Source organism: Sus scrofa, chromosome 2, assembly GCF_054392235.1.
Source record: "Sus scrofa isolate SSC_HxYL_T2T_F1_AM1 chromosome 2, Sscrofa_HxYL_maternal_Yorkshire_Landrace_v2.0, whole genome shotgun sequence".
In the NCBI taxonomy this organism is placed as follows: domain Eukaryota; kingdom Metazoa; phylum Chordata; class Mammalia; order Artiodactyla; family Suidae; genus Sus; species Sus scrofa.
Window position 1 is genome coordinate 82,095,660 of NC_139384.1, and position 27,032 is coordinate 82,122,691.

The 27,032-nt window shown below is 54.4% G+C and overlaps 1 protein-coding gene across 15 annotated transcripts in view; it reads right to left on the bottom strand.

Annotated features, from left to right (window-relative positions):
- Window positions 1-1,587: 1,587 nt before the first annotated feature.
- ARHGEF18 (Rho/Rac guanine nucleotide exchange factor 18) overlaps window positions 1,588-27,032 on the bottom strand; it is a 96,144-nt gene continuing 70,699 nt past the window's right edge. For 9 of the 15 annotated variants that reach the window (XM_021083931.2, XM_021083933.2, XM_085013129.1 and 6 more), the window contains 20 exons: window positions 23,217-23,355; window positions 22,011-22,123; window positions 21,713-21,853; window positions 19,867-20,117; window positions 18,971-19,096; window positions 16,448-16,565; window positions 15,354-15,602; window positions 13,430-13,506; window positions 11,962-12,140; window positions 10,785-10,849; window positions 8,014-8,196; window positions 7,015-7,140; window positions 6,563-6,687; window positions 5,828-5,884; window positions 5,657-5,704; window positions 5,092-5,562; window positions 4,401-4,734; window positions 3,816-3,932; window positions 3,564-3,733; window positions 1,588-3,118 (listed from right to left, as the gene is read on the bottom strand). In XM_021083931.2, the coding sequence (XP_020939590.1) occupies window positions 3,579-3,733; window positions 3,816-3,932; window positions 4,401-4,734; window positions 5,092-5,562; window positions 5,657-5,704; window positions 5,828-5,884; window positions 6,563-6,687; window positions 7,015-7,140; window positions 8,014-8,196; window positions 10,785-10,849; window positions 11,962-12,140; window positions 13,430-13,506; window positions 15,354-15,602; window positions 16,448-16,565; window positions 18,971-19,096; window positions 19,867-20,117; window positions 21,713-21,853; window positions 22,011-22,123; window positions 23,217-23,355 (3,074 nt within the window). In that variant the 3' untranslated portion in view covers window positions 1,588-3,118; window positions 3,564-3,578. Of the gene's footprint in view, window positions 3,734-3,815; window positions 3,933-4,400; window positions 4,735-5,091; window positions 5,563-5,656; window positions 5,705-5,827; window positions 5,885-6,562; window positions 6,688-7,014; window positions 7,141-8,013; window positions 8,197-10,784; window positions 10,850-11,961; window positions 12,141-13,429; window positions 13,507-15,353; window positions 15,603-16,447; window positions 16,566-18,970; window positions 19,097-19,866; window positions 20,118-21,712; window positions 21,854-22,010; window positions 22,124-23,216; window positions 23,511-27,032 lie in introns of all 15 variants that reach the window. The other 6 variants (XM_085013128.1, XM_085013126.1, XM_085013131.1 and 3 more) reach the window with 3 other exon arrangements.

Below are 27,032 nucleotides of genomic sequence, written 5' to 3' on the forward strand. Positions count from 1 at the left end.
TGCAGAGGGGCCGGGGCGCCCCTGTGCCTTATCTTAGGGAGGCTGTGCAGGGGCTCCTCTGGACATGGCAACAAGCTGGGGTCCAGCTTCCCATGGGCTGGAGCTCTGGTAGGAAGTCATGCCTCCCCTTCTGCCTTCTGGAACATCCTTGGCCAGCACATTCGCTTCGCCTCTGCCAGCAGGCTCCTGCCCTGGGCGGTTCAACAGGTTGGCGTTCCTGTGGGCCTGGGACGGGGAGGGGCTGGACCCAGGGCTGCCATTGTCCATTCAGGGCCCGTCTGAGCAAGTCTTAGGCTCTGAGCATCCCTGGAGATGCCTGAGCTCCATCTCCCAGCCCATGGGGAGCACGGCAGGACCAGGCAAGCTTGTTATCCAGTCTGATGTTTGAGAATGCCGCGGGTCGGCAGGTGGTGGCCCACTCACGCCCACCCCTTGCTCTTGACCTGTCCTGTAACTCTCCACATCCCATCAGAGAACTGGCAGCAGAGGGAAGGGTGCCCCTCCCTCATGGCTCACAACACTCAGAAGAGCCAATGTAAAAGGCCATGTTTACAGTTCCTGAAGCCTCCTGTGGTTTCAACTGCGTTTTGTTCTTTTACTAGGAAGCTACCTGGTGGGGACAGCTGGATTGGAGGGCTGCTGGAGGCAGCATAGGATGCAGGGACCTCACCTGGTGCCTGGCTGGAGCCCCTTGCCCCATCCACCTGTCAGGGGGGCTCCCTCTGGGCTGAGTCGGTGGTGGGAATGTGCTCTGGCTTCCCATCACCCAGGGGCACTGGTGGGATGAGGGTGGGGTCACAGCACTGCCTGCCTGTCTGGAGGCCCGGTGACTTACACCTGGATCACAGGTACCCCACCCGACAGGTTGGCAGCCCTGTAGGCACTGGCTCTACCTGTCATGTGATCAGACCCCCTGCCCAGTGCCCCTCCCTGGGCTGCCTCTTCAGGTTGCGGGGGAGGGCAGGACCATTCCAGGGGACCAGGCCCCAAAGGATCTCTGGCTGTTAAGGAGGACTTGCTTGGGAAGCAAAGAGGCTGGTGGGCCCTGGAGCACCCAGAAGCCAGCAGGGCTCCCCCCCTTACTGAGGATGCTGACATCCCAGGACCACAGGGACTGGGCTAAATGGGACGGAACCCAGCCAGGGCTGGTTGGCTATGTACTCTGCACCTTGGCTTCCCCTGGGGGCCACTTTGGTCTCCGTGAGGAAGCCCCAGGCAGTGATTATATCTGGATGCTGACTAGATATAATCACTGCCTGGGGCTTCCTCACGGAGACCAAAGCAGGCCCTGGGCTCTCTGCGAGATGGCTCCAATCACCAGTCTGAGTTGGTGGTAAGTGGGGGGGCGGGCGCTGTGTCACTTGCCTGGGAGGTGTTCCCAATTCCCCACCCTAGCCTTGGGGCAGGGGGAGCAGTGCACTCAGCAGGAGAGGTGACCTGGGCCCACCCAGGAGGGATGGGACAGCATAGCCTGGCTGTCAGGCAGGCCCTGGGCCTGGGGTCCCAGGGGACCCCTACCCGCACATAGCAGTACAGCACCAACTCTTGGGCAGATGATTCTAAAACAAAAACCCAAAGAACAGCCGCTTCAGTATGCTCATCTTGGACACTTTATTGCTAGAGTCAGGTCTTAAGTTCTAGGGCGGTTCTGCAATGCCCTGCAGTGAGGAGATGCTGCAATCACTGGAAAAACAATTGTGGGTGGACTAAGATCACAGTCACGATGAACAAAAACGTGTACAGATCCCTCAGAAACAGGAACATCGGCCCCCAACTTGACAAATAAGACTGGGCTCTACCCATGAGTGACCTCTGGGTCCTGGTGAGGTGCCCAGGGCACCGCCCTGCTGCTGGCACCACCCAGAAACCTCCTCAGATGGCTTCCACCCCGTGGCCTTGAACTGCTTATCACCCGGGGAGTCATCTTGGAGGGTCTGCACAGAGCCCATGGGTGGAGGTGCACGGTCCCAGAAGCTCCTCTTCATGACAGGACAGGAACTTAAAGTCAAGTCAACTTTTCTAAAGTGCTCCAGTGAATCTCAGTCTCAGTACAAAACACAAACACTGATCACAGACATGGCACAGATAGTCCGGACGTGCACGGGGCGGGGCGCTGCTCCTTGCTCTCTGCTGGGGCCAAAGGCCGGTGGCCAAGGGTGAGGTCAGGGCGGTTCCCGAGGAGGCAGAGCCCAGCTCGGGAGACGCCGGGCACCACTGTCAGCTCCCTGTCACCGGCTGGCTGTGTCGCCCAGGACCCAGACCTCCCACCAATGCTTCTGGAGATACTGGGTTCCAAGTCCCATGAGGGGCTTGGGGTGCCCCTTCCCCACCCTGGCACCCAGCCTTGCTTTTGGCCAGGGCAGAACATGGGTCTGACTCCACTGCCACACCAGGCTGTTCCTGGACATGTGACACCATTCCAGACACCCATGGCTGAGCAGCTGGACTGGTGGCCCTTGCCCTCCTGGGGTGGGGTGGGGTAGGGTGGACAATATGGTTCGACAACCCACTGGACATGAGGTGCCCTCATGGCAGCCATCTGTGCGCTCACTGGCAACAGCCACCAACCAGGCCACATGTGGTCCCTCTAGTGTTCCACCCCACCTCTGGAGTTGTTATAACATCTGCCCCTGTCCTGGGACACTAGCCCTGGGGGCTACCCCCTAGTGACCCTGGAAAAACTGGCCTATCTCATAGGCACTGAGCACCCTCCACCTGGGGTTGGGACCCTCTAGAGGGTGTGCTGCCCTGGCTGAAGCTCTAGACTTGGCTTCCCTGGTGCCCAGTGTCCAAGAGGCCCGTGGAACCATGCCACCTTGGTAAGGCCCCTCGGGAAAGCACCGAGTGTGACAATAGCAGGTTTTGAAAACCTTCACAAGATGAAAATGAGTTGCAGTCAGTCCCTTCCAGATCAGCCCCTTTCACAGCGAGTGTCTGCTTCTACAGGGCCTGCAGAGCTAGCCAGCGAGCCACTGGCTGGACTCTCCAGCCGCCCTGCCCTGGGACGCTCTGTCCTGGGAGAGCTGTGTGCTGCCCCTTGCCTGGGCTCGCGTCCTGGCCTTGAAGTTCACCACGAACCCACGCAAGTCTCTGCTTTGGAAGTCCATTCTGCCTGATTCTGTGGACAAACAGAGCCAACATCACCAGGCCCCGTCTGGTACCACAGTGACATGCTCCAGTGTCTCCTAGTGGCTGTAGTGCCTGACCTGGGGGGCAGCACCTCCTCAGGTCAGGGTCTGGCCTGTCACTGTGCTCGTTGTGGAACCACCACACTCGGTCACTATCTTGGAAAGACAGTCTGGTGTTGGTCTCTCCTCTCCCCACGGGGGCGCTGCGATTACAGCTCTGTGGGTTAGCTCCGGTTCAGCTTCAATTAAAACCTTTTCTTTTTGTATTAAAAAATAGGTTTTCAAAGTTGCCCAGGCACCACTGCTAATCCTACAGATGGCAGGCCAGCCCCAGCCCAGTAGTTGGTGGCAGAGGCCTGTTTGGGAAGGGGAGAGGGATAGTGGCACAGGTCCCCAGAGAGCACGATGGTCGACAACACAGGGAGGGGTCTGCACCTTGAGCCACAGCCTCTAGAAGAAAATGACATCTTCCTTGCCGGCTTCTTCCTTGTCCAGTGGTGTGGAGGACAGGGCCACTGGTGGGAAGGCTGCCCCCCAGGCCTTGACAGAGAAGTACTCGGCGGGGACGTCAGCCGGGGCTGGGTTTGGGGCTGGGAGGCAGGGGTCTGGAAGAGAGAGGGGGGTTGTGGGGGTCAGCAGCTGCTGGGCACCGTTCGTGGCCCTGCGGCCGGGGGAGGCCTGGCTCACCTGAGGGGGGTGTGGAGCTGAGCAGGACAGGACTCAGTGAGCGGCGGTTCCGAGACGTGTTCTCCTCTTTGCCCATGAGCTTGTTGAAAAGCAGCGGCTGCTTCAAGTCAAAAGAGGCTGAAAGAGGGCAGAAGGCGCAGCCTGGGCACTCGACCTGGCTCCAGGTACAAGAGTACCCCGATCTCGGCTGGGGGCCTCGCCTGCTCCTCCACACATCCCCCAGCGCCCAGTGTGTCCTCTGTGGAGTGAGGACACCAGTGGACCCACTGAACGTGGACCAGCGCAGAGTGGAGCTCAGTGGGGGTGCGCTGGCATCAGTTGATGTGACTCCCCGCCCACGGCACCTGACTCCCCAAGTATTTCCAAGGCCCCTTTCTGAATCACCAAGATGCCCCCTTGTCCTGGATCCCACTTTTGAGGGCCAAGGCAGGAAAAGGAGCACGGAATTGAGGTTTCTATTTTGCCTTCTGAAGTGAAAGACCTCCCCGTGGGGGGTGGGCAGCCTCAGCCACAACACCAGCTGCGCCTTGAGGTTTCTTCCCAGCGCCACCTCCAGAGGCGAGGAGCCGGGGCAGTCCGACTCACCTGAGCTCTCCCAGCGCTGCGAGCCCCGGCTCTTGCTGCCCTTGTCCTTGCCACCCTTGGTGGAGGCGGCCAGCTTGGTGGGGATCTGCTGCTGCACGGCTGCCTGCCTCTGGATCTGGTTGGTGGCACTGAGCAGCTGGATGGGCACGTCACTCTTGGCTGGCCGGCCCTCAGCTGGGGCACTATCCCTGCGGGCGACCTCCGGGCGATCCAGGTACTCTGGCCCAGCGCCAGACAGCAGCGTGCTCACTCGGGGCCCTGGCGCTTTGGTTAGGGCTGCGGGCCCTTCCAGCCCTTCCCCGTTGAAGCTGGGAGAGTGGCTTGGGGGCTGGGCCTGAAAGATGGAGAGAAGACACATCCCAATGCCATTGTACCTGCTGGAAGCCCTCAGCGGGGTCCAAAGAGCCATGCCCCCCAGCAGATTTGCACGATGAAGCCACTGGCCAGCCTCGCCCTGCATCTGCAGGCTCCCGGCTGGGGCGGGGCCTCTGGAGATGGATGGACCTGACCTGCTCGGTGACTTAAGCCTCTTAGCTGGGAGGGTCCCATCTGGCTACAGAGCCGCCATTCATTGCCTATCCCCAAAACGCAGATATACACACCCACACACATCCTCATACATTTTTACGGTAAGACTGTCACGTTCATGCGCACACCCACAACTCACACTCATCTACATGAACGCACTCACCTCTGCCAGGGCCTCAGGCGGCAGCGCCCCAGGCACCGTGTTCTGCTTCTTGAGCCTGCGCAGCAGCTCTAGCCGCTCGCGCTCCCGCTCCACCGAGCGCTGGGCCTCGCGCAGCCGCTCCAGGTCGTGCTGGTAGGCCTCCCGCTGGCGCTCCAGCTCCTCGCGCTCCTGGCTCAGCCGCTCCTGCAGCTGTCGCGATTCGCTCTCGCGCTGCTGCAGGCGCGCCGAGGCCAGGTCCAGCTCCCGGCGCTGGTGCTCCCGCTCGCGCTCCCAGCGCTGCTGCTCCAGGCGCAGCTGGCCCTGCAGCTTCTGCACGCCCGCCAGCTCCTCCCGTTGCTTCTCGAAGTTGCGCTGCCGCTCCTGCTCCAGCAGCAGGTTCCCTCGGGTCGACTGCAGCCGGAACTGCTTCTCACGTTCCTGGATGGTGGCCCTCTGCATCTCCACGTAGCTGTCCTGCTGGGCAATGACGGCCTGGGGGAGCAGAGGGCCGGTGTGAGGAAGAGCCTGGCCTCCTGCCCCTCTCTAAATTTTTGGGGGCTCGCCACGCTCCCCAAAGGTGTGATACCTGGAGGCTGAGGAGCAGCTGGGACAGCGTCTGGATCCGATGGACAAGCTACAGAGAGGAAAGGGGCACTAGCTCTCTGCACAACGCCCTACTGGGTGTGTGTGCCATCTGGGGCAGGGGGCAGGGGGTAGGGGGTGACAATGGACATCCATGCAGAAGCCCTGAGTTTACCTCTGACTCCACGACAGCAGGCAGCCGGGGCCCAGGCTCTGCACCTGGCACCTCTCCCTGTGGAGACAGCATCAATACAAAGGGAGTTTCTAAGGATCAGTCCACCTGAAGTCAGACCTGCTTACTTTTGCTAAGATGTCTCCTCAGCATGGGACAGGCCGTGCCTGCTCATCTGCTTGTGCCAGTCTCGGTGTCTGGAAACGAGGGCTCAAGGTGGCCACAGTGAGATGTGAGGGTTGCTGGCGTGGGCCTGCCCTGTGGGAGCCTCGGAGGAGCTCAGGCCTCAGAGGTGGCCAGAGGCAGTGTGCCTCTGACTCCTGAGGCCTGGCAGGGGTGGGCCTCCTGAGTGAAAGGGGAGGGACCGGCCGGTGACACCGGCATCTGTGGGCCTGAGGACCCCTGTGCAGACTGAAAGCTGTGGTCCCTGTCTAGTGTCTCTCATCTGTTGATGAGGCCCTGGCTGCTGCCCTATGCCTGCCCCTCCCCTGCCTCCCTCCTGGACACCACCCACCCTCCCGGGGCCTGCCGGAGAAACCGGGAGGATCACCGGCCCACCTGTCACTCTGCATATTAACTACCATGCACTGTAAAATGAGATGGTGCTGCTCAATATTTGCTGCAACACAGAGAAACTAGATACGCCAAGCACAGGCTGTTCTCCCTCACTGACGATGATTTAAAGGACTTGGGCTGACTGTGCACTGAGTCCAGAAACATCCCAAGGAAGCAGCGTACCGCCTGCGGCGCTTCCTCCGAGGCCCCTGGGGTGTCGCCGAGCTTCCAGTCTGGGCTGCCCGCGGGGCCCTGTGGGTCTCGGGGACCTGGGTCACTGCTGCAGACTTTCTTCTGATAACTGCCATCTGAAACCCAAGCCAGGTGCGTGAGATGCTGCGGGTCCCCTGGGGTCTGGACTCCAAGGGTGGCATCTGGGATTCAGAGACCAGCAGGAACTGGTCTGAGCGCTGCTGTGAGGACATGACTGATCACCCTGGGAAGCTCCAGAGCCCTAACCCTGGAGAGTTTATAGGTTGAGGGAAAACAGTAAGAGAGATGCTGAACAGCAAGCGTCCAGGCTCTGCCAAGGACCCCAGGGGAAGGGAACGTTCTGAGAAACTGCTGGTCTCCCCACCGCCTCTGACCTCCCCGGGTCCTGAAAAGCTCTGACCCCGGGAGGCAGCACCACTCACTCTTGCCGGGGTTGCCCGCGCTGTCGTGGCCCCCGGAGCTCTCCACTCTCCGGGCCAGGACCCCACAGCCACTCCCGTCTTCCGTGCTGCCAAGCTGCCGGCAGATCAGGCTCTGGATGTCCTCGACTGCGGAAAGAGATGGAAGGGGGACCAAGTCACCCTGAGGGCCCACCGTGGGCTTGGAGCAGGGCGCCAGGTCCCTCTCTGACCCGGTGCACTCCCTGCACAGGTAATGCACACAGGACATGCCAGTTTGAGTCTACAGAAGGTCAGGGCTGGTCACACAAGGTGCTCAAGGACAATATGGCTTCGGCCAGGTGAGGAGGTGGGAGAACATTCTAGCCCGAGGCACGGGACATGAGAGGGTCTCTGAGGCCCAAGAACAGTGGTGATTGGAGACACAGGAGGAAGAATGTCCGTGTGGCCAGAGGGAGACTGAGCACAAGCAGCGTCCACAAGGGAGCCCTCTGGCCTGGGTTCTCTTCACTCCGATGGAAAGTTCTGAAGGGAAGGCTACGTCTGTCTCATCTGCCATGGAAAGAGGAGTCCTGGCCATCCTGCTGGGCTGGATGAGCACTGGTCACCAGGCCTGGCGCAGGACTCGGCGGCTGCATGGAAGCTGCCAGGGTCTCCGCAAGGACCCTGACTGTGCTTACTGGCCAGGAACCCCTGAAATGACTGGTCAAATGCATATGTGTGCATTTTTCCGGAGGTGACCCACGTATTAGAAAGAAGAGGAACTGTCTCAGCTGGAGAACCTGGGGCCTAGCATGAAGCCTCACGTGTGGCAGGCCTTGGGAATGTTTGTTGAGTGAGTGTGAGACAGTACTTTAAGTTTGCAGAGAGGGGCTGGCACCTGATTGTGTCCTTCCAACTCTAGGAGAACAGAGGCAGATGGGAGCGCCTGGATAGGGTGATGTGAGGGCCTGGCCTCGAGGAGCCCACCAGGGGGGAGGGGGCTTGGGGGCCGCACCTGGCCTCAGTGCTGTGGCTACTCACTCTCGCTCATAGCTGACTTGAGAATCAGCTCCCCCTGCAGGTTCCCAGGGGGGTCTCCTCCCCGGAAGAGGAGCCGCGGCTGGGCAAGGTCCTCGAGGCCACTCATCTCGGCCATCTCCAGGTAGATCTGTTGCTTCTCGCTGAGGCTCTGTGCGATCTGCTGGTCTTTCACATTCAGTTGCTCTGCAAAGTGGGGGTGGGGGTGGGGGTTGGGGTTGGCCTCCTCTGGGGTGGTCTCCCTGGAGAGGGGCTGGGGGTGGGGTGAGGATGCCTGGCAGGGCCCCGCTGACCCACGCCCTATCCAGAGGTGGACCTCTGCCTTTGTCTAACATTCCCAAGAGGCAGGTGCCAGTGTGGCCCTATCTCCTGGTTGACTCCAGTGATTAAAATCAAACACACTGGAGGTGTGGGGGAGGACCATAATGGGCTGATTTTTATTAGTCTGGGACAAATTGAGAGCCTGATACAGAGTTTTCTAATCTCGAAAGCCTTCTTACAAGTCTCTGGGTTTTATAACCTTTTTTGCTGCCATGACTATGACTTACTATCTTAGACTTTCGCACTGATTGCTAGTACATATACATTCATCCTGTTCCACTAAATTAGTGAGCTTACTTTACCATTTCCAATAGGTTTCCAGTTGAGTGTACTGATTTTTCTGGGCAAATAATCATGTCACCTGCAAACAATAATTCTGCCGCCTCCCTTCCAATCATGGTCTCTTCCTTCTGTTTCTTCCCTTATTACCCTGGCTGGAACTTCCACGGTGAAGATAATAATGGGGAGAGTCAGGGGCCCTGCCTCACTCCTGACTTTGATGGGAGTGCCCCTGACTTTCCAATGTGAAAGATGAGGTTGGCTTTTGGTCCAAGAGAGGAAAGAAGATCTTAATGAAGAAAACTCTATTTCTTTAGGGGTTCTTTTTTGGGGGGGGGGCGCCTGTGGCTTATGGAAGTACCCAGGCCAAGGATTGAACCTGTGCCACAGCAGTGACAATGCCAGATCCTTAACCACTAGGCCACGAGGGAACTCTGAAAATATCTTTCTTCCCTTTATTTTCTTTTTTCTTTTTAGGGCCGCACCTGTGGCATATGGAAGTCCCCAGGCTGGGGGTTGAATCAAGAGCTGCAGCCACCGGCCTATGCCACAGCCATAGCAGCAGAGGAACCGAGCCACATATATGACCTACCCCACAGCTTGCGGCAATGCTGGATCCCAGACCCACTAAGCAAGGCCAGGGATCACACCTGCGTCCTCATGGATACTAGCTGATGGATACTAGTTGGATTCATTTCCAACGCATCACAATGGTAACTCCGAAAAACATCAATTTCTAATTCACTAAGACTTGCTAGGAATGGTTGATGGAGAGAGATGACTGTCTGGCTCTGTGGTGGCCATGGAGATGTGTCTGTGCAGGTCATGTATTTTCCTACCATCAGGTAGAAGTAAGTGAAGAGGATGAAATGAATACTATTGAATTTATATGACTACTACGTTAGCATTATACTTTCAGGGGTCAGTGGGATTTTGGGTGTTTTTATTCCTTCACACCTTCAAACGTGCACTCTCTCCACAAAGAGAAATAAAATACACATCACCTAATTTTATGTACTGATTGCTTAAATGTTACCTAATTCAAAAATAAAGATGGTGGTGAGTGAAAGAGAAGAGGGGAGCTGATTGAGACTGCAAAGTACTAGGACTTTTACTCTTGGCAATGACCTCCCTGAAATCTCATGGGAACCTGTTAAAACTGGGGAGGAGAATGGATAAGCACAAGGTGGTCCATCCATACAACAGAATATTATTCTGCCTCAAAAAAAGGAGGGAAATTCTGCCATATGCTGCCACTTGGATGAACCTTGAAAATATCATGCTCAGTGAAATAAGCCAGTGATGAAGGGCTAAATGACCCCACTTATATGAGGTGTCTGGAACAGGTCAAGTCATAGACAGTAGAAAAGGGGTTCCCAGAGGCTGCGGGAGGAGGGAACAGGAGTGACCGCTGATGGGGATGGGGTTTCTTTTTTGAGGTGATGAGAACAGCCTGTGTTGGCTGTTGGCTGTGGGGATGGCTGCATAACCTTGTGTTGGATACTGAGAGCCCCCGCGTGGCCCACTTTAAATGGGTGACCTGGGGAGTTCCCTAGGGGCCTAGAAGTTAGGATTCCTCACTTGCACTGCTGCAGCCTGGCTTCAATCCCTGGTCTAGGGACTGAGATCCCACATCAAGCCACTGCACGCCTTGGCCAAAAAAAGAAAAAAAAAGGTATGTATGGTATGTGAATCTTATCTCAATAACATAGTTTCAAGAAAAAAATCCAAATGGAGGAGGAAGCCTGTGTCACTGGTTGCAAAGCCAGGATGGTCTGGGTCTGCTTGGCTCCAGAAGGAAGTTGTGGGGTCCCGGGCTACTACCAGGCTCCCTGGGGTTTGATGCACATGAACTGGGGCATCCAGGTGGAGGCCCAGCAGGCGTCTGGGGAAGGGACAGTGTGTGTCCGGAAGGGGCTCAGGGACCCTGGCAACCCCTCTCCCTTTCCCCCACGTCCTCTGGAAGAGCACTACAAACTGTTCTTGTGTCCTGTGCAGGACACAGGACAGCCCACAGCCAAATTCCTGGTCACCTGGATGGTGATCTGCTCCAAGGCCAGTCCCGATGGGACGGAACACAAATGCCACTGCTGGGCCCACGAGGGCTCCAGGGGCCCTGTCACCTGACGAGGGACCACACGGTGGGCACAGAGGTCGGACTGATGCCCCCTTACCTTGGAATTCCCTCAGCCTCATGGCGCGGGCCTCGCTGAAGGGCCCCTCCTCCTCGTCCGGACAGCTGTAGGGAGAAGGGACAGACAGCCTGCCGCCTCTGAAACAGCACTGAGGGGTCTGCCTGAAGACCCAGCTGCAGAGCATCCCTGGTGTGGTGGAGATTTAGCCTGCCACAGGTTAACCGTGCTGGAGAGAAACACAGCCCATCGAACTAGGGACCAAACCCCAGCCACAGCAGTGGCAACACTGGATCCTTAACCGCTAGGCCACCAAGGGAACTCCATGGTCACAAGTTTCAAATGCTTGGCTGAAACTTGGGAGGGGAAAAGGGGCAGTTCATTCCCTGGGGACCTCCCAGGGACAGGAGGCTGCCAGCCCAACAGAGCTGGAGTTGAGTATCAAGGGAGCTCCGAGCAGACTGAGGCTTCGGGAGGCTTCTAGGCATTAAGGGAGGGAGCAGCAGGCTGGGGGCAGGTGCTGGACCACAGGCCCCATCTGCCAGTGGACCAGAAACCAAGCATCACAGAGCCACAGGGCTGGGGTCCTGAGGGATCCCCTGGCCTCGTGAGAACGGACAGCCCACCATGTCAGGTGGATACCCCACTGACACAGAAGGTATCACCTCTCCCGGCCAGAGACATCGGGCCTTTTTGGCCATTGTTGGAAGGAGCCGGAATGGCACTGTCTGGGCCCCCTTAGATGAGGGGATGGACAGAGCACTGATGTGGAATGAAAGGCCAAGGGACCTCCTGACCCCCTGCCTGCAATCCCCTGCACCCCTGCAAGCTCTCTAAGGTCAGTGCTGATTTGCCTGCCATCAAAGCCAAGGGCCAGGGTTCCCGTCATGGCTCAGTGGTTAACAAATTTGACTAGGAACCATGAGGTTGCAGGTTCGATCCCTGGCCTTGCTCAGTGGCTAAGGATCCGGCATTGCCGTGAGCTGTGGTGTAGGTCACAGACGCAGCTTGGATCCTGCATTGCTGTGGTTGTGTTGTAGGCCAGCAGCTATAGCTCCAGTTCGACCCCTAGCCTGGGAACCACCATATGCTGCAAGCGCGTCCCTAAAAGACCAAAAAAAAAAAAAAAAAAGAAAAAAAAGAAAACACACACACACACAAAACAAGCCAAGGGCAAAGCCATCGGGGGTATAGGGGGAAGGCCCACACGGCCCCTCACCTCTCCACGGCCCTTCGGATGTGGGCCATCCACGTGTTCCTCTCCTCCTTGGAGCTGGTGTAAATCTCGTACATCTCAGGCCCGTGCAGGGAGGCGCTGATGAGAAACATGGCTTTCTCCTCGTTGGCCACTTCCCTCACGATGAGCTTTTGCAGCGAGATGACGGGGCGCTTGGAGTCCTGCATGGGTGGGATGGGGGGGTCACCCTATACCTGCCGCACCCCAAAAGCCCAGAGCCATAAGCCAGAGGGGAAGGGGACTGGAGGCGGGTACTGTGCATCCTGCTATTCTCAAACAATTCAAAGCAGAAAGATTTTACCATCTGGGGAAAAAAAGCCACTGGTACAGTGATATCCTCACATCCTCTTAATATGTCTGTTCGACATGCTTAACAGAGGTTTTAGAATCACTAACGCACGTACACTGTACACAACTCATACAAGAGGAGGTTGTCTAGACGACACAAGAATCTTCCTCCCAATCCTGTGCCCAGACACCCAGAGCCAACCAGTATACCCAATCTGCAGTGGATCCTCCAAGAGGTAAACGCTCTGACCGACCAGGAAAAGGCACCTTTTTAATTGGTTGTTATGTGCAGTATTGTTCCCCTGCCCCAACTCCCCAAGCTAAGGGCCTAACCTCAGAAGGTAACCGTGTTTGGAGAGAGGGTCTTTATGAAGAGGTGACTATAAAATGAGGTCATCAGGGTGGGCCCTAATCCCACGTGACCAGTGTCTTTATGGGAGAAGCGAGCAGGATGCAGACATGTGTGGGGTAGGGGGTGGGAGGCCCAGAGCAGGTGGCACAGCGGATTAGAGACGGCCCATTGTGCTCACGAGAGTGAACATGCAGCACGCACGAGACGTGCTGGAGTCAGGGCGAGACAACCGTTTGGCAAAACAGCTTGACCAGTTCCGGAAACTTCTTGAGAAGCTAGTTGCGACTCTGGGAAAGGGATGTAAAGCCACCTTCCTCTCCAGGTGAACCCGGAGGTGAATAGGCTCTCTGACCCCTTGGCGGTGGGTACCTGCGGACCACACAGATGAGCAGGGGAGGAAGCCAAGGTACTGGTGGACGTGGCCCAGGCAGGATGGATGGAGCCCCAGCCTGACGCCAGGTTAGGCTGACTCAGCCCTTGCCTGAACTCATGGCCTGCTTGGCTCCTGTGATGCGGGTGTTCTGGGACCAGCGGGCTATGGGGCCAACGTGGTCATAGCTCACAGGGCAGTGGCTGCCTGAGCACGCATCCTCAGGGAGGAGTTAGATCCCAGGGAGGAGAGGGCCATGGAGATACAGGGAACTGGCCCGGATGTTGGCACAACTCTGAAGCCCAGGATGGGGCAACGTGGATGTGCTTTTCCAGCCACCTTGCTCTCCAGCTGTCTGTCCCCTGCCTTGGCACTGGCCACCGCCTGCATTCAGTCACCTCAAACAAGCAGCCCTTTGTGTGAAGGGATAGGACACGTACCACAGAAGCAAAGACGTATTTTTGATCCTTTTCTTGTAGCAGCAGAAGCACGTCCGTCAAGAGGACGGCAAGGACATCTAAGGGGACAAGAGAGAAGGAAATGTCTTATGGCTCCCGTGGCTGCGTGGGTCCTGCTGGGCAGATGTGGAATCCCAGGCAGGCCTCAGCCCGCACCACAATGCTTCTGCAGGAGCCCGGGGGTGTTTTTTTTGTTTTGTTTTGTTTTGTTTTTTTTGTCTTTTTGCCATTTCTTGGGCTGCTCCCGCGGCATGTGGAGGTTCCCAGGCTAGGGGTTGAATTGGAGCTGTAGCCGCTGGCCTACACACAGCCACAGCAACGCGGGATCCAAGCCGATTCTACAACCTACACCACAGCTCACGGCAATGACGGATCCTTAACCCACTGAGCAAGGCTAGGGATCGAACCCACAATCTCACGGTTCCAAGTCGGATTCGTTAACCACTGAGCCACAACAGGAACTCCCCAAGGGGTGCTCTTTGACCTCAGTCCCTTTCCATCACCCTCCTGGTTTCAACTTTTTTGTTTTGTGGGTTTGTTTGTTTGTTTTTGTTTTGTTTTGGCTGTGTCTGCAGCATGCAGAAATTCCCAGGCCAGAGATTGAACCCACGCCACAGCAGTGACAACACCGGATCTCTAACCACTGAGCCACCAGGGAACTCACTAGTATCAACGTTTAATACCGATGCATGGCAGGAAGCCACAGCGGACTGAGCACGGCTGGGACCCACTCTCTCTGATTTCCCAAATGGGAACTAACCCCTATGTCCTTCCCGCTTCTGAGTCACACTTGCACCTCCTTCCACAGCAACGCTCTTATCCCCGAATGTCTGAGCATTCTGGTGGCAGTAGGCTCAGTGCCTTATCACTGTAGGGACATCGTGCAGCAACCTGCATGAACCAGCTGGTGCACATCCTGAACCGTGTTTCCGACAGGAGCACTCATGATGCAGGAAACACAAACACTGCCTTCTCGGGGAGCTGTTCACGTACCCCATCTCAACCAGGAGCCTTCTCCTCCCAGAATTCTCAGGCGAAGCAGTCTGTTGGGTTTCTCTAAAGCACATGCTGCACTTTTCACTAGTTTCCTGTTTACTTCTCTGCCTATGGACTGGAGCCCCATAAGGGCAGGGCATTCACCAGCCACCTCGGGGCCTGGCACATAGCAGGTGCTTAACTGTTTAACTCTATCTTTGGGTGGCTCCCCTGCTCAAGTTAGGGACAGAGTCTGTCATTTGGCCGCCTGCAACACTCCCCCAAAGATACCATCTGTAAAGGTTAGGACGGTTCTAGAGGCTCATGAAATGGACAGGAAACTCTGGGATCAGTCCCAAGTGCCCTCTTGCCTGGAACTGCACCACAGAGCTTGAAGGGAGGGCTTGGAGCTCGCCCTGAGCAGCCGGTGGGATGCTGTGGGACACTGAGGTCTGTAGCCTGGGTGGCATCCTCTAGCCCCACGGGGCCCTCACTGCTGTTTAGAACCCCGGGGTCTTTGCTAAACCTGGGGTGTCATGATACCTGGGGCTTTTGCTCACAAGACAATGACTCGGTGTGCCCCCTCCACCTGGCGGCCCTGCCTGTGTGAACCACACCATCTTAATCCCTTGAGAAAGAGGGTGCTGGTTCGACCACCTCCCTCTTGCTGTAATTCTGCTACAACTGCTTGTCCTGAATCAGTATGGTACCTTTTCTCAGCCATGAAGCGGCTGGGCTGCAGTGGCTCTGTGTCAGCTGGCACCCAGCAATCCAAAATGGCCCTCACAGATCCAAGAAGGCCCCCAAGACTCCAAGAGGGTGCCAATGATCCCAGATGGTGCCACCTTTCCAGGATGGTGTCCACCACTCCAAGATGGCACCTCCCAACTCAAGATGGTGCCCACCAGAGGTGACCAGGGACAGGCTTTACCTTTCAGGCGCCCTGACGTGGTCTTCCAGCACAGCGTGCCCTCCAGGTGGAGCTGCCGCTGCAGCATGTCCTCCTTGCGGAAGGTCAGCCCATTCTTGAGCTTGCTGGATGACTTCAGGTCCATCTTCCCTGTGATCTCCTTGAGGCGCTGGCCCTTCTCACACTCGCTGACCCTGGCGTCCACTTGTGAGATGATGTCTCTGATGAGGTTCAGGGCCTGGGTCAGGTCTTTGTTTTCCTCGGAGCCAGCTGCCACACACAGCAGAGTTAGCGCTTTCCTTTGCGGTCACAAACACAGTGGAGGTGGACATGCTACGGGGCCGAGGAGGTATGTCCCAAGGCCACTGCTCGGGGGGCCCTCAAGAATCACCTTACATCTCGAATCTCCTGAGATGTAAATGTTTTCTGTTTCTGTTTTGTTTGTTTTTTAGCCAAAGACAGTGCTTCTGTAGAAGGCAGAAGCTAAGGTGCAAATCAAGCTACAAAAAAGGCCCTGCACAGCATCGCTGGCCCCTCTTGGGTACAGAGACTCCCCCGTGCCGTCCAGCTCTCCGTAAGACTCCCTCCTCCTGCCATTACCAGGGCTGGCTCCTCCCACTCCAAGGACTCCACTCTTTTGTGGCGGGGAGCTTTGGTCATTCTCCCTCGGCCCAAATCCCTGCAGATGAGGGAGGTGTGGTCAGCACTGCCCTGGCCTCCGGGATCCCCTCACCGGGCTGCAGGCTCTCTGCCCTTCACGGCTGCAGGTGTGCGACACAGAGGTCATCCCAAGAGTGATCTTAGCAGGGGTTCTACCTCCATCCTTTCACCCCCTCTCCAATACGAACCGAGGGCTGCTCCAGCCCAGCCTGCGCAGGGACTGGCTGGAACAGCAGGCAGGTAAGACCAGGCATCCCGTCTTTCTTGAGTTGGAAACCCCAAGCATGGGGGGGTCCACCAGGTGGCAGCTCAGTTAGTGATCCCCGAGCCCAGCTGAGTCCGGAGCACCAGGACAGACGGCAGAGTGGACTGTCTAACCCACGGCTAGAACAGGGGGCTGGGAGAAAGAGACCACTCCCCAAGCACCGATGAGCAAGGCGGGAGAGCTACCGTACCTTCTGTGTTCTGAATAATGCGCTCCACCAGCACGGGGTACTTGGTTATGCGCTGGGTGACCAGAAGAATACACTCCTGCACGCCAAGCCTCCTCACGATGGAAAAGTTGCCGATTTTCTACAAAATGGAGAGAACAAAGCCACACCCTGTGGATACCTTATCACCTGCCAAACCACTTGGCAGTGGGACAGCAGGACTGTGGGTTCCTTCCTTTTTCAGCTCAGGGGGACCTTTTTTTCCGCCTCTGCCAGATACTTGAAAGCAGAGACCACCCGCTGTATACAGAAAAGCAGAGGCAGCTTCACCTGCTGGAAACGAGGGCTCCTGCAAAATCCACTATGGAGAAGCCAGCCTGGGGGGCAGGGGTGGCTACGGGTATCACCTGGAGATCTGGCCCACACACACGTGCACGTGCACAGACCCTAACCTTCCAGACCCCAATGGGCCTGTGTCTCTGGACTGGCTCTCTGGTGGCTGCTGGGAGGGTGCATGCTTCTAGCTAAGAGCCCGAGAACTGGTCACTTGAGGCCACTTCTTGGGGGAGGCTAAGGGCCTCTTCCTGTGCTCTCCAGAGCATACTGCACATTCTGCTTTCCTGTCCCCGCTGCTCTGGTGTTTGGTTCAGGAAGGTACTGATCACAGAGGGCCACTTTTTTTTTTTTTTAATAAATCCATTTATTTCACAGTTTACTCTTTTTTTTTTTTTTTTTTGGCCTTTGTAGGGCCACACCCACGGCATATGGAGGTTCCCAGGCTAGGGGTCGAATCAGAGCTACAGCTGCTGGCCTACGCCACAACCACAGCATCACAGAATCCAAACTGTGTTTGTGACCTATACCACAGTTCATGCCAATGCCAGATTCTCATCCTCTGAGTAGGCCAGGGATTGAACCTGCATCCTCATGGATCCTCGCTGGCTTCTTCACCTGCTCAGCCACAACAGGAACTACAAGGGCCCCTTTTAAAGGGGACCCAAGGAGGCACTGGGATTTGTGAGATTCCAGGGGCAGAGAGCTGCCTGCTTCCTTCTATCTCATTGGAAACCTCCCACTATCCAGCTGTTTCTGGTTCATGATGACAGATGGTTTGTCCCTCTGCTTATCACCAAGAGACCCCCTCCCTTTCAGGTCCATCCACGGCCAGGACCATGGACTGAAATTTAAAAACCCATCATCCTGATCTCTAGACTGCTGGGTATCACTTCAGAATTAAGGCCTTGGGGTCCAGGCAACAGGAGGTGGAGCTGTTTGGGGATGAAGTGGGCCGGCTGCTGCAGAGTTTGCCTTCTTTTCTTTTTTAAATGATTTTTATTTTTTCCATTATAACTAGTTTACAGCTCCTGGACTTGACCAGGAGCAACTCCCAGGAAGTGGGAGGTGGAGCCTTACCCAACCTGCTGACTCAGCTTCTGGGCCCTGAGCACCTGTTCACTGTTGGGCAGAAGACAGGAGTGGGTCATTCCACCTTCGGCAGGGACAAATGGGGACCAGACGGGAGGAGGCAAGGGAGGGGCAAAAGCTTAGAGAAATGCAGGTCTTGCACCTGCCAGAGCATCTGAGGCAGAGGAGGTAGCTCCGGAAGGCTGGTTCCTGGGACAGGGAAGCCTCTCGTAGTGACACTTATGTCACCTCCACAGTCTGAGCAATGAGGGCCATCCACTGGGGCGGGGGTGGGTCATCTAAGGGCCTCCCTGGGATGAACAAAGCCCAAGGTTTGCTTTGCTTTCTTTTCTTTTAAATGAGTTTTATTTTTTCCATTATAGCTGGTTTACAGTGTTCTGTCAATTTTCTACTGTACAGCTTTGCTTTATTTTCCACCTTGGGCTTCTCCACAGATCCCACTGCCCTGTTGTAAATGGATTTGTGGTTAAAAACAAAACAGAAACTTGAAAATCACTGCTTTATGACTAGTCATTTATAATCCCAAGCTCTCCAAAAGCTTACAGTTCTGTGTGGAGGGGGAACACTCCAAAACATATCACGAAGTTGAGGAGTTCCTGTTATGGTTCTGTGGTAATGAACCCGACTAGTATCTATGAGCTCAGGTTCGATCCATAGGCCTCCCTCAGTGGGTTAAGGATCTGGTGTTGCTGTGGCTGTGCATAGGCCAGCAGCTGCAGCTCCGATTTAACCCCTAGCCTAGGAACTTCCATACGCTGCAGGTGCATCCCTGAAAAAAAAAAAAAAAAAAAAAAAAGAAGACAAAAAGCCTTACAAAAACCTTATCTTTGAATTTCCCATTGTGGCTCAGTGGTAATGAACCCAACTAGTATCCGTGGGACGTGAGTTCGATCCCTGGCCCTGCTCAGTGGGTTAAGGATCCAGCGTTGCCTTGAGTTTCGGTGTAGTGTAGGTTGCAGATATGGCTTGGATCTGGTGTGGCTGTGGCGTAGGTCGATTTGACCCCTAGCCTGGGAACTTCCATGTGCCATGGGCGCAGCCCTAAAAAGACAAAATAACAGCAACAACAAAGCCCCCCCAAAACAATGACTTTTTTAACTTTAAAAAAATTATTTTTTTTACCTTGATCAAGTTTTGAAATTTCTTGTTTTGTTGCAGCAGCAACTTGTAGTGATTGACGGCTTCGTTGTGGCCACTACAAAAGACACCGTATTTTTCTTTCATTCTCTCCCCAATTTCACCTGAAAACTGAAGAAAGGCCATGAAGATGTTACTAGAAGGAAACACGAAAACTGCCAGGGGAATGCTTTTATCTCGGTCACCTGGCTCTGCTAAAACACGGGCTGACCTTACTCGGGATTTCGCTTTCTTGTCTAGCTCGCTCTCAAGGAGAGAAACGGTTCAGGACGTGTGCCTCGTCACCAGGTGCAAAAGGGGAAAAGCAGAAAACTTTTACATGCCCCAAGTGCTTCGGAAAGCTTCCTGAAATCCCAGGAAGAGAATGAATGTAAGCCAAAGAATGTTAGAAGGATTCAAAGGCAAAAGGGGGCTTCCAACGAATCCTAGCAAGCTGACTTAGGATGCTCGGGGCTCTCTGAGGGCACACGGTCCCTTCTGTCAAGCTGGCCTCAAAAGAAGTCAGCACGGGGTCAAGAGACCTGCCACAGATGGCATCAGTCCAAAAACACAGCCAGCAAGACCAAAAAGTAGGGAGCTTCCTGGTGGCGCAGCACGTTAAGGATCCAGCATTGTCACTACTGTGGTGTGGGTTTGATCCCTGGCCGGGGAACTTGCACTGGCCAGAGGTGCGGCCAAAAAAAAAAAAAAAAAAAAATTCAGCCAAGCAAACAAATGAAAGCCCAGAACACACAGTGGACAGTGTTTGGACTGATGTTTGGGCCTGTTTCTAGACTGCTGGCTGTGTGCTTGGCTCTAAGGGGCCAGGATGGCTATCCTTGGGAGCATGTTCTTACAGTAAGGAAAGTGACAGGGCGGGGGCTGGTCCCGGCCGCGCCCACCTGCTGTACTAGGAGGTCCCCGATTTTCTGAATGATGTAGTTGCGGTCACTGCCCTCCTCCAGGGACTCCTGGCGGCGCTCCTTCAGCCGAGACAGGAAGTGGCTGTGCAGCTCCAGCAGGTCGTCCGCGCCAGGGAAGAGGTGGCTGACGGCCTTGGGGCTGAACTGCAGCTCCTCGCGCAGGGCCCGGGAGTAGACCTTCAGCATGATCTTGAGCGTGCGCACGTGGTGGGCCTCCGTCTGCATCAGCTCTGGGGGGACATGCAGGCAGGACTTACTGGTGCGGGGTGGACGCCCGGCTTGGCGTGCTGCCTGCCTGCTGTGTGCTAGGCCCGCTTCTCGGTTTCTGTGAAGCCTTCCCACCCTGGTGGTCTTACTGCACAGGGGCCAGGCCTCCTGGCCCTCCCAGCCCTGCTGGGGTCCCAGCTTAAGATGGCAGCGAGGGGAGAAGAGACAGCAGGAAACAGAGGACCCGGATGTACACTGGGACCTCATGATTCACAGGAGGGTTTCATGCCTTGAGTCAATCGAAGATGTTTCCGGGCTGTTTTATGCAAGAAGATTGTTCTGATGAACACCCCTCCCTGGGATGCAAAATGTACACATTTGTGCACATTAGTGACCAGACTACAACTGACAGAAAAAGCAGAGCTCAAGTGAGGATGTGAATTCACTCTTAAAGGTCAAAAAGGATGAGATTTTTTTTTTTCTTTTAAGGGCCACACCCAGGGCATATGGAAGTTCCCAAGCTAGGGGCCGAATTGGAGCTACAGCTGCTGGCCTACACCACAGCCACAGCAACACTAGATCCGAGCCACGCCTGCGACCTGCACCACAGCTCACGGCAATGCCAGATATTTACCCACTGAGTGAGGGCTGGGATTGAACCTTCATCCTCATAGATACTATTTGGGTTTGTAAACCACTGAGCCACAAGAGTAACTCCAAGATAGATTAGATTTTGTAAGGGAGTTTTTCTGCCATTTAAGGCAAGGCCTCAAAGCTGTTAGGTACAAAAGTCAACAGCGCTGGCCAGGCCCAGGGCTGTCTGTGCTTGTCTAGCAAAGGGCTGTCCAGATGGCAGCAGTGGACTAGTCCCTCCTGGCCCTCTCTGCAGGGTCCCTAGCTGGGCTGGGGCTCTTCTGCCTACTCTTCTGCTTCCCCACACCCTGACCTGCTCTGGCCCTGACAGGGAGCTCAGTCTTTGAACTGTGGAAGGAGTGGGTGTCTACTGGTGAGTGGGGCAGGGGAGCTGGAGGGACTCACAGGGGGACTCAGGGTGGTACCCAGCCCAGGATGGGCAATGTCTGGGAGCTGTGGTTTCCATGGTGACTACAATATGCCGCCTCAAGGCAGTGGCTGCCCATGGCTAGGTTCTCTGGTCGCCAGTGGGAAGAGGCACCCACCTATGAGCCAGTGTATGGTCACGTGCAGAGAGAAAGACATGCCTCTGGAACCCCTACTACGGCCACACCTGGGCCTGTCTGTGGTCACCAGAGACGGCTAGGATGGGCCCTGGGAGGGTGGGAGGGGGTCTTCCCTCTCTAGGTCACCAGCAAGGTAAGGATGAGTCAGGACTGAGCACTCAGCCACCTGTCCCTGTGGGCAGGTTCTCACAAAGCCCGCCCCAGCCACCTCCTCCCTGGCCTGGAAGGCAGCACTGCCCTGGGGTGAGGAGTGGGGCAGGTGGAGTAGGCCACGCAGTCTCAGGGAGGGTTGGTAGGGGAGCCCAGGGTCCTAGATGGAATTAACTTATTTAAAAAAAAAAAAAAAAAAAAAAAAGGAGGAAAAGAAGAAGTAAAAGGAGGTGAAGGGCCTGTGTGGCAGGCAGTGCAGGCCTCCTTACCGTAAAGCACATCCTGCCTCTTCACCACCTCCCTCTTCTGTTTCTTCATGTATGCTGGGTCCACCGAGAGGCTCCAGGACTCGGCCTCGAACTCGTGGGCGTCTGCTTCAACCTCACTCTTCAGCGAGGCAGTGTAGGGGTCTGAGGGGAGAACAGGAGGCCACCGCTCTGGTGCTGGAGACCAGCTGGCCAGCTGGAGATCAGGGCCACCCCCACCCATGGACTCTGGGATGTGGGTCTGACCCCGCCCCATGGATGGAGACCCCGTGACACCCGCAAAGACGCGAGGGGACTGTACCTTCTACAAAAATGGACTCGGCATTCGAAGATGTAAGTGAAACAGAGTCATCAGCTGCCTGCTTAAATTTTAGAAACGCAGAGTCGGCTTCATCCATCTCTCCTGTGACTGGTCTGAGTACAAATCATGAAACCGATTATTTAGAAAAGTTGAATTATTCCCACCCACACCCACACACACACATTCTACAAAGGCAAATCAGGTTGTTACTCAATCTGATTAGATACTATTTGAGAACTTTCTGGATATTAAGACAAGCTTTAACTCTGTCACAGATCAGTTTTGAAAATGAGGAGACTATGTCAATGATACATCAGGGTTTGTTCCATCAAAGCTAACTTTTTTGGGGGAGGAGGGGTTATAGCTGACGTCCGATATTACAGAGGTTTCAGGTGGACAATATGGTGATTCACAATTTTTAAAGGTTATGTCCACTGATAGTTATTATAAAATATTGGCTGTATTCCCTGTGTTGTACAATATATCCCTATAGCTTATTTACTTTCTACAAGCAGTTTGTACCTCTTAATCCCCTGCCCCTATCCCACCCTTCCCCACTTCCTTCTCTCCACTGGCAACCACAAGTGTGTTCTCTATATCTGCCATCGAAACTCACTTTAATCTAATGTTCAAGTACGTTCTAAGGGTGTTAGTTACAAGCTTCCTTCACTGGCCAGCGGAGCCCACTGGGACCCCAGGATTCTTTCTAGACAGAGTAGGGCGGATGCAGCCTCCCTCCCAGTCCAGGGTGGAGGAAGAATCTTTTCTAGAGGAAAAAGACGATCAGCTCCTCTCCCCACCAACTAACGCAAGGACCCCTGCAGTGACTTTTTTTTTTTAAACATGAGGTTTTCTACCCGAACGTTGGTAGATGCAATACTACGAGAACCACCTTGAAGTCCTAGGAAAGCCAGACTGAGGCATAAATAAGAGGACCCCTACTCTGTGGCAACCTCAGCGGACTTCCAGTCTCATCTGGAGGACAGAAAGGAGCCCAGTCTAAGGGGCTTTACAGGAGCGTGAAGCGAACTGGCTCCAAATGGCGGTGGACATCCAGAACCCATCATTTTTGATAAAGGAAAAGGACTAAATCTCCAAAGCAGGTGTTAATGGGAATCTTGCCGCTCAGCTGGGGGTCCCCGAGGCACTACACCCCCGCTCCTTCCCTTCGCCCGCCCCTGATGGCAGAAGGAGGACCCCACTTACCCGAGTCTCGTCCCTGTTCCCGCCAGGCTGGGTGCTGGCTGTGGACCCCCCTTCTGCGAGACCGTCATGCCGACATTCCTGGATAGGCCCGGGCTGCCATCGGACAGGAGGGTGGCCCTTGGGTGCTCCTTCAGGGATGCTGCGACGGAGGCAAAGACGGAGTTGGTGCTGAGGAAGTGGGCCGGGTAGCGGAGGTGGCCCGGCCGCAGGCCCCGCTCCGACTGTGGCCGCAGCACGGACAAGATCTTGGAGGTCAGCAGCTCGTTATCCAGAAAAACGTTCTCGCTCCACTTTCTGGGAAGGGAGCCGTAGAACGAGAGCTCAGGGCAGCCTCGCAGAGCGCCGTCCCTGTCCCCGCTTTTGGAATGTGCGTTCCCCATGCTCATGCGCTTGGGGCTCCGAGACCCGGCGCTGCCGGGCTGTGCCGTTTTTATACCCCTGGGTGATCCTTCTAGAAATGTAGAGCTGCTTCTCTTACTGTATTGGCTGAAGCAGCGGGTCTGAAGGGCAGGAAATTGGTCCCCACTGTGACTGGTTAGTGTGGAAATCGCACAGTATTTTCTCCTTTGGTAAAACACCACCACCACCACCACCACAATAATGCCCCCAACCCATCTGTCTTAGCAGTGGGGTGAAGAGCAGAGAGCCATTTACACCCACTGCAAAGAATCTTCAGATCACGGAACAGGGAGCTCGTGCTGACATTACACGTGATCATGATGAATCTGAGATTGGCTGTCAGGATGATTCTAAGGCAGAGCGCACAGGGTTTCTGATGTTTAGCCACACGCGCCACTGTTCGTAATTGCTCGAATAGAATTTGAACCTCAAGGTGGACGAGAGGCTCTGATCCTATTTTATAAGGTGATCGTAAGATGACCTCACACGCGACAGGGCCTCCGAAGGGTTGTTCGCACTCATCTGCTCATTAACTTAAGGGCTGCAATACTGGGATGCGTTGTACACACTGACACCTTCCCCATGATGGGAAGACACCGCTCCTATTAAGCCAGGCTGTCGTTAATTAGGACGATGTTCCCCCCCCCCCCCAACCCCCGTTTAAGTCAAGCCGAGTTGAGATGGGCTGCTTGGCTAATTCACTTATTCTTGGGGTGAAAGCCACATCTGAAAGCTCTGCTCTAAGCAAACAGCAGCACTGAAGAGAAATCTGCCCGGTGGCCTTTCCTACTTGGCTCCTGGGTTCCCAGAGCCCCATACCCATGGGTTTCTCTATGTCGTGTGAAGGAAGCAGCTGGGACTCTGGTGCTGAGCATCGGAGAGACTGTGCCCTTTGGGATGGGCTCAGTCTTCAAGGAAAATGCCATCTTTTCTGGGGGAGTGGGATTTAGCATGCTCAGTGAGTTTTAACTTGGGTGGAAATGGGGGGGTCACCAATGTGCAGGTGGGTCTGTTTGGGGAGAAAGCATCTGGTAGAGGAGTAAGAAGAAAGCTTGTAAACTGAGACTGAACCACTAAGTGGTGTGACGCCATCTGGTCAGTGACCTCAGACATCCCGACATCATGATCACGAATGGCAAAGGATGACTATTATCAGAGTGGACTAGGTGACAAGGCTGTCAGTCACATGCCAACACCCCTTTGCAATGATGAAAATCATAAATTGAGGCCTCCGTGGTCCAGAGCAGGCACTTCCTGGCATTTCTATACCCATTAAGCTCCACCCAGGCAATTATGATCTGCACGTACAAATATGGGACAAATGCTGAAATGAATCCTTTGCCTAAAGTCAGAGGATTCTGCTTTCATTCAACAGCCCATGGAAGAAAAGGTCACCACAAACACCCTCTAAGAATCACTAGTTCCTGAGAAATTTTAAAAAGTGATTAGAAAGGAGTTCCCATTGTGGCACAGCGGAAATGAATCTGACTAGGATCCATGGGACGCAGGTTTGATCCCTGGCCTTGCTCAGGGGGTTAAGGATCTGGCGTTGCTGTGATTTGTGGTGTAGGTCACAGACGTGGCTAAGATCTGGTGTTGCTGTGGCTACAGCTCCACTTCGACCCCTAGCCTGGGAACCTCCATATGTGGTGGGTGTGGCCCTAAAAAGCAAAAAAAAAAAAAAAAAAAAAAAAAGTGATCAGGGAGTACCCCGGTGGCCTAGTGCTTTAAGAACCCAGTATCGTCACTCCTGTAGCTCAGGTTCGATCCCTGGCAGGAACTTCCAAATGCTATAGGCATGGCCAAAAAACAAAACAAAAGAAAATAGTGCAGGTAACAACTAGCATTAGATTGTGATGATCACCATACAACTATAAACATAATAAATTCATTGAGTAATTAAAAAAAAAACAACTAGCAAAACAACCAGCAAACAGCAAAGCTCTGTCCCTGTGTTGATAATTATCATCTCAATATCAGTGTCTTGGATTTGACATTGGACTATAGTTTGTGAGATGTGACAGGTGGGGAGTGCTCAGTGGAGTTCTATGTCTTGAACTATTCCAGAATAAAAAGCTGCAGTCCATTCTCATTTGTGGTGGTGATGTTCTGCAATCCCCCCTCCCATTTTTTCTTCGCTTATTTCCCAAAACAACATTATCTTTAATGTTATCTTTTTTATCTTTTAAGCAGATTAAATCTTTACAGAAAAAAGTGAATCCTGTCTTTTCAGATCCAAAAATATTAGCACACGGATATTTTGCTATGATTACATCTTAAATAACCACTTACCCTTTAAAAAAAATTTTTTTTTTTTTTTTTTTTTGTCTTTTGAGGGCTGCACCTGTGGCATATGGAGGTTCCCAGGTTAGGGGTTGAATTGGAGCTGTAGCCACTGGCCTACACCACAGCCATAGCAACACCAGATCCAAGCCACATCTGCGACCTACACCACAGCTCACGGCTAATGCCAGATCCTTAACCCACTGAGCGAGGTCAGGGATCGAACCCACAACCTCGTGGTTCCTAGTCGAATTCATTTCCACTGCGCCACGACGGGAACTCCAAAAAAAAATTTTTTTTTGGCTATGCCCGTGGCATGTGAAAGTTCCCAGGCCAGGGATTGAAACCACGCCACAGCAGCAACCCAAGCTGCTGCAGCAACCACGCCAGATCCTTAACTTGCTGCACCACAAGAGAATTCATACCGCTTTATATCCGACTCATATCTTGATTTTTACTATCACATATGAATGAAGCCCTTACATCTTCTTTTGTTTATCTAACATTGTATCATACTCTTTGAAAATTGAGGTTGCTGGTCTTGAAAGATAGAAGGGAAAAGATGAAAGAAAGTTGTCTGTCTCCTGATTGCTTAGAAAGTACTTCCATAGTCAACAATGCAGTAAATTAGCTCACATAGCTACGAACCACGGCTCCCAAGGGAAAAACAAATGTAGGTTCCTGGAAGCTTTGGCCTACACTTTTGCCAACATCACTTGTTTCATGTGTGTTTCTATTCAAAGACGCCTTATTTAGCACATACTGTTGATTCATTAAATTGAACTCCTCCTGGCCAACAGCACCAGGATGAATGAAGCTCCTCTAAAATAGATTTTCTCTGTAAGGTGTGGGGCAGCCTCCCTGTGCTCAGGACCACTGGACTACACTTAAGCCCTATACCTGGGGGCCCCTTTCAAGAGACAAACCACCAACAAAAAGCCAACTCCCCCCAAAAAAACCCAAAACCCAAAAAAACGTAGCACAAAATACACCGCCAAAAAGGACACGTGTTTACAGTAACCGAAGCAAGGAGGCAGGGTGTGGCCTGTTCAGCCTCAGCTGAGAATGTGTGTGTTGAGTGACTCACATTTTTCCCTGCACCTGTCTCTGCAAGTGACTGTGAAAACCCCCACG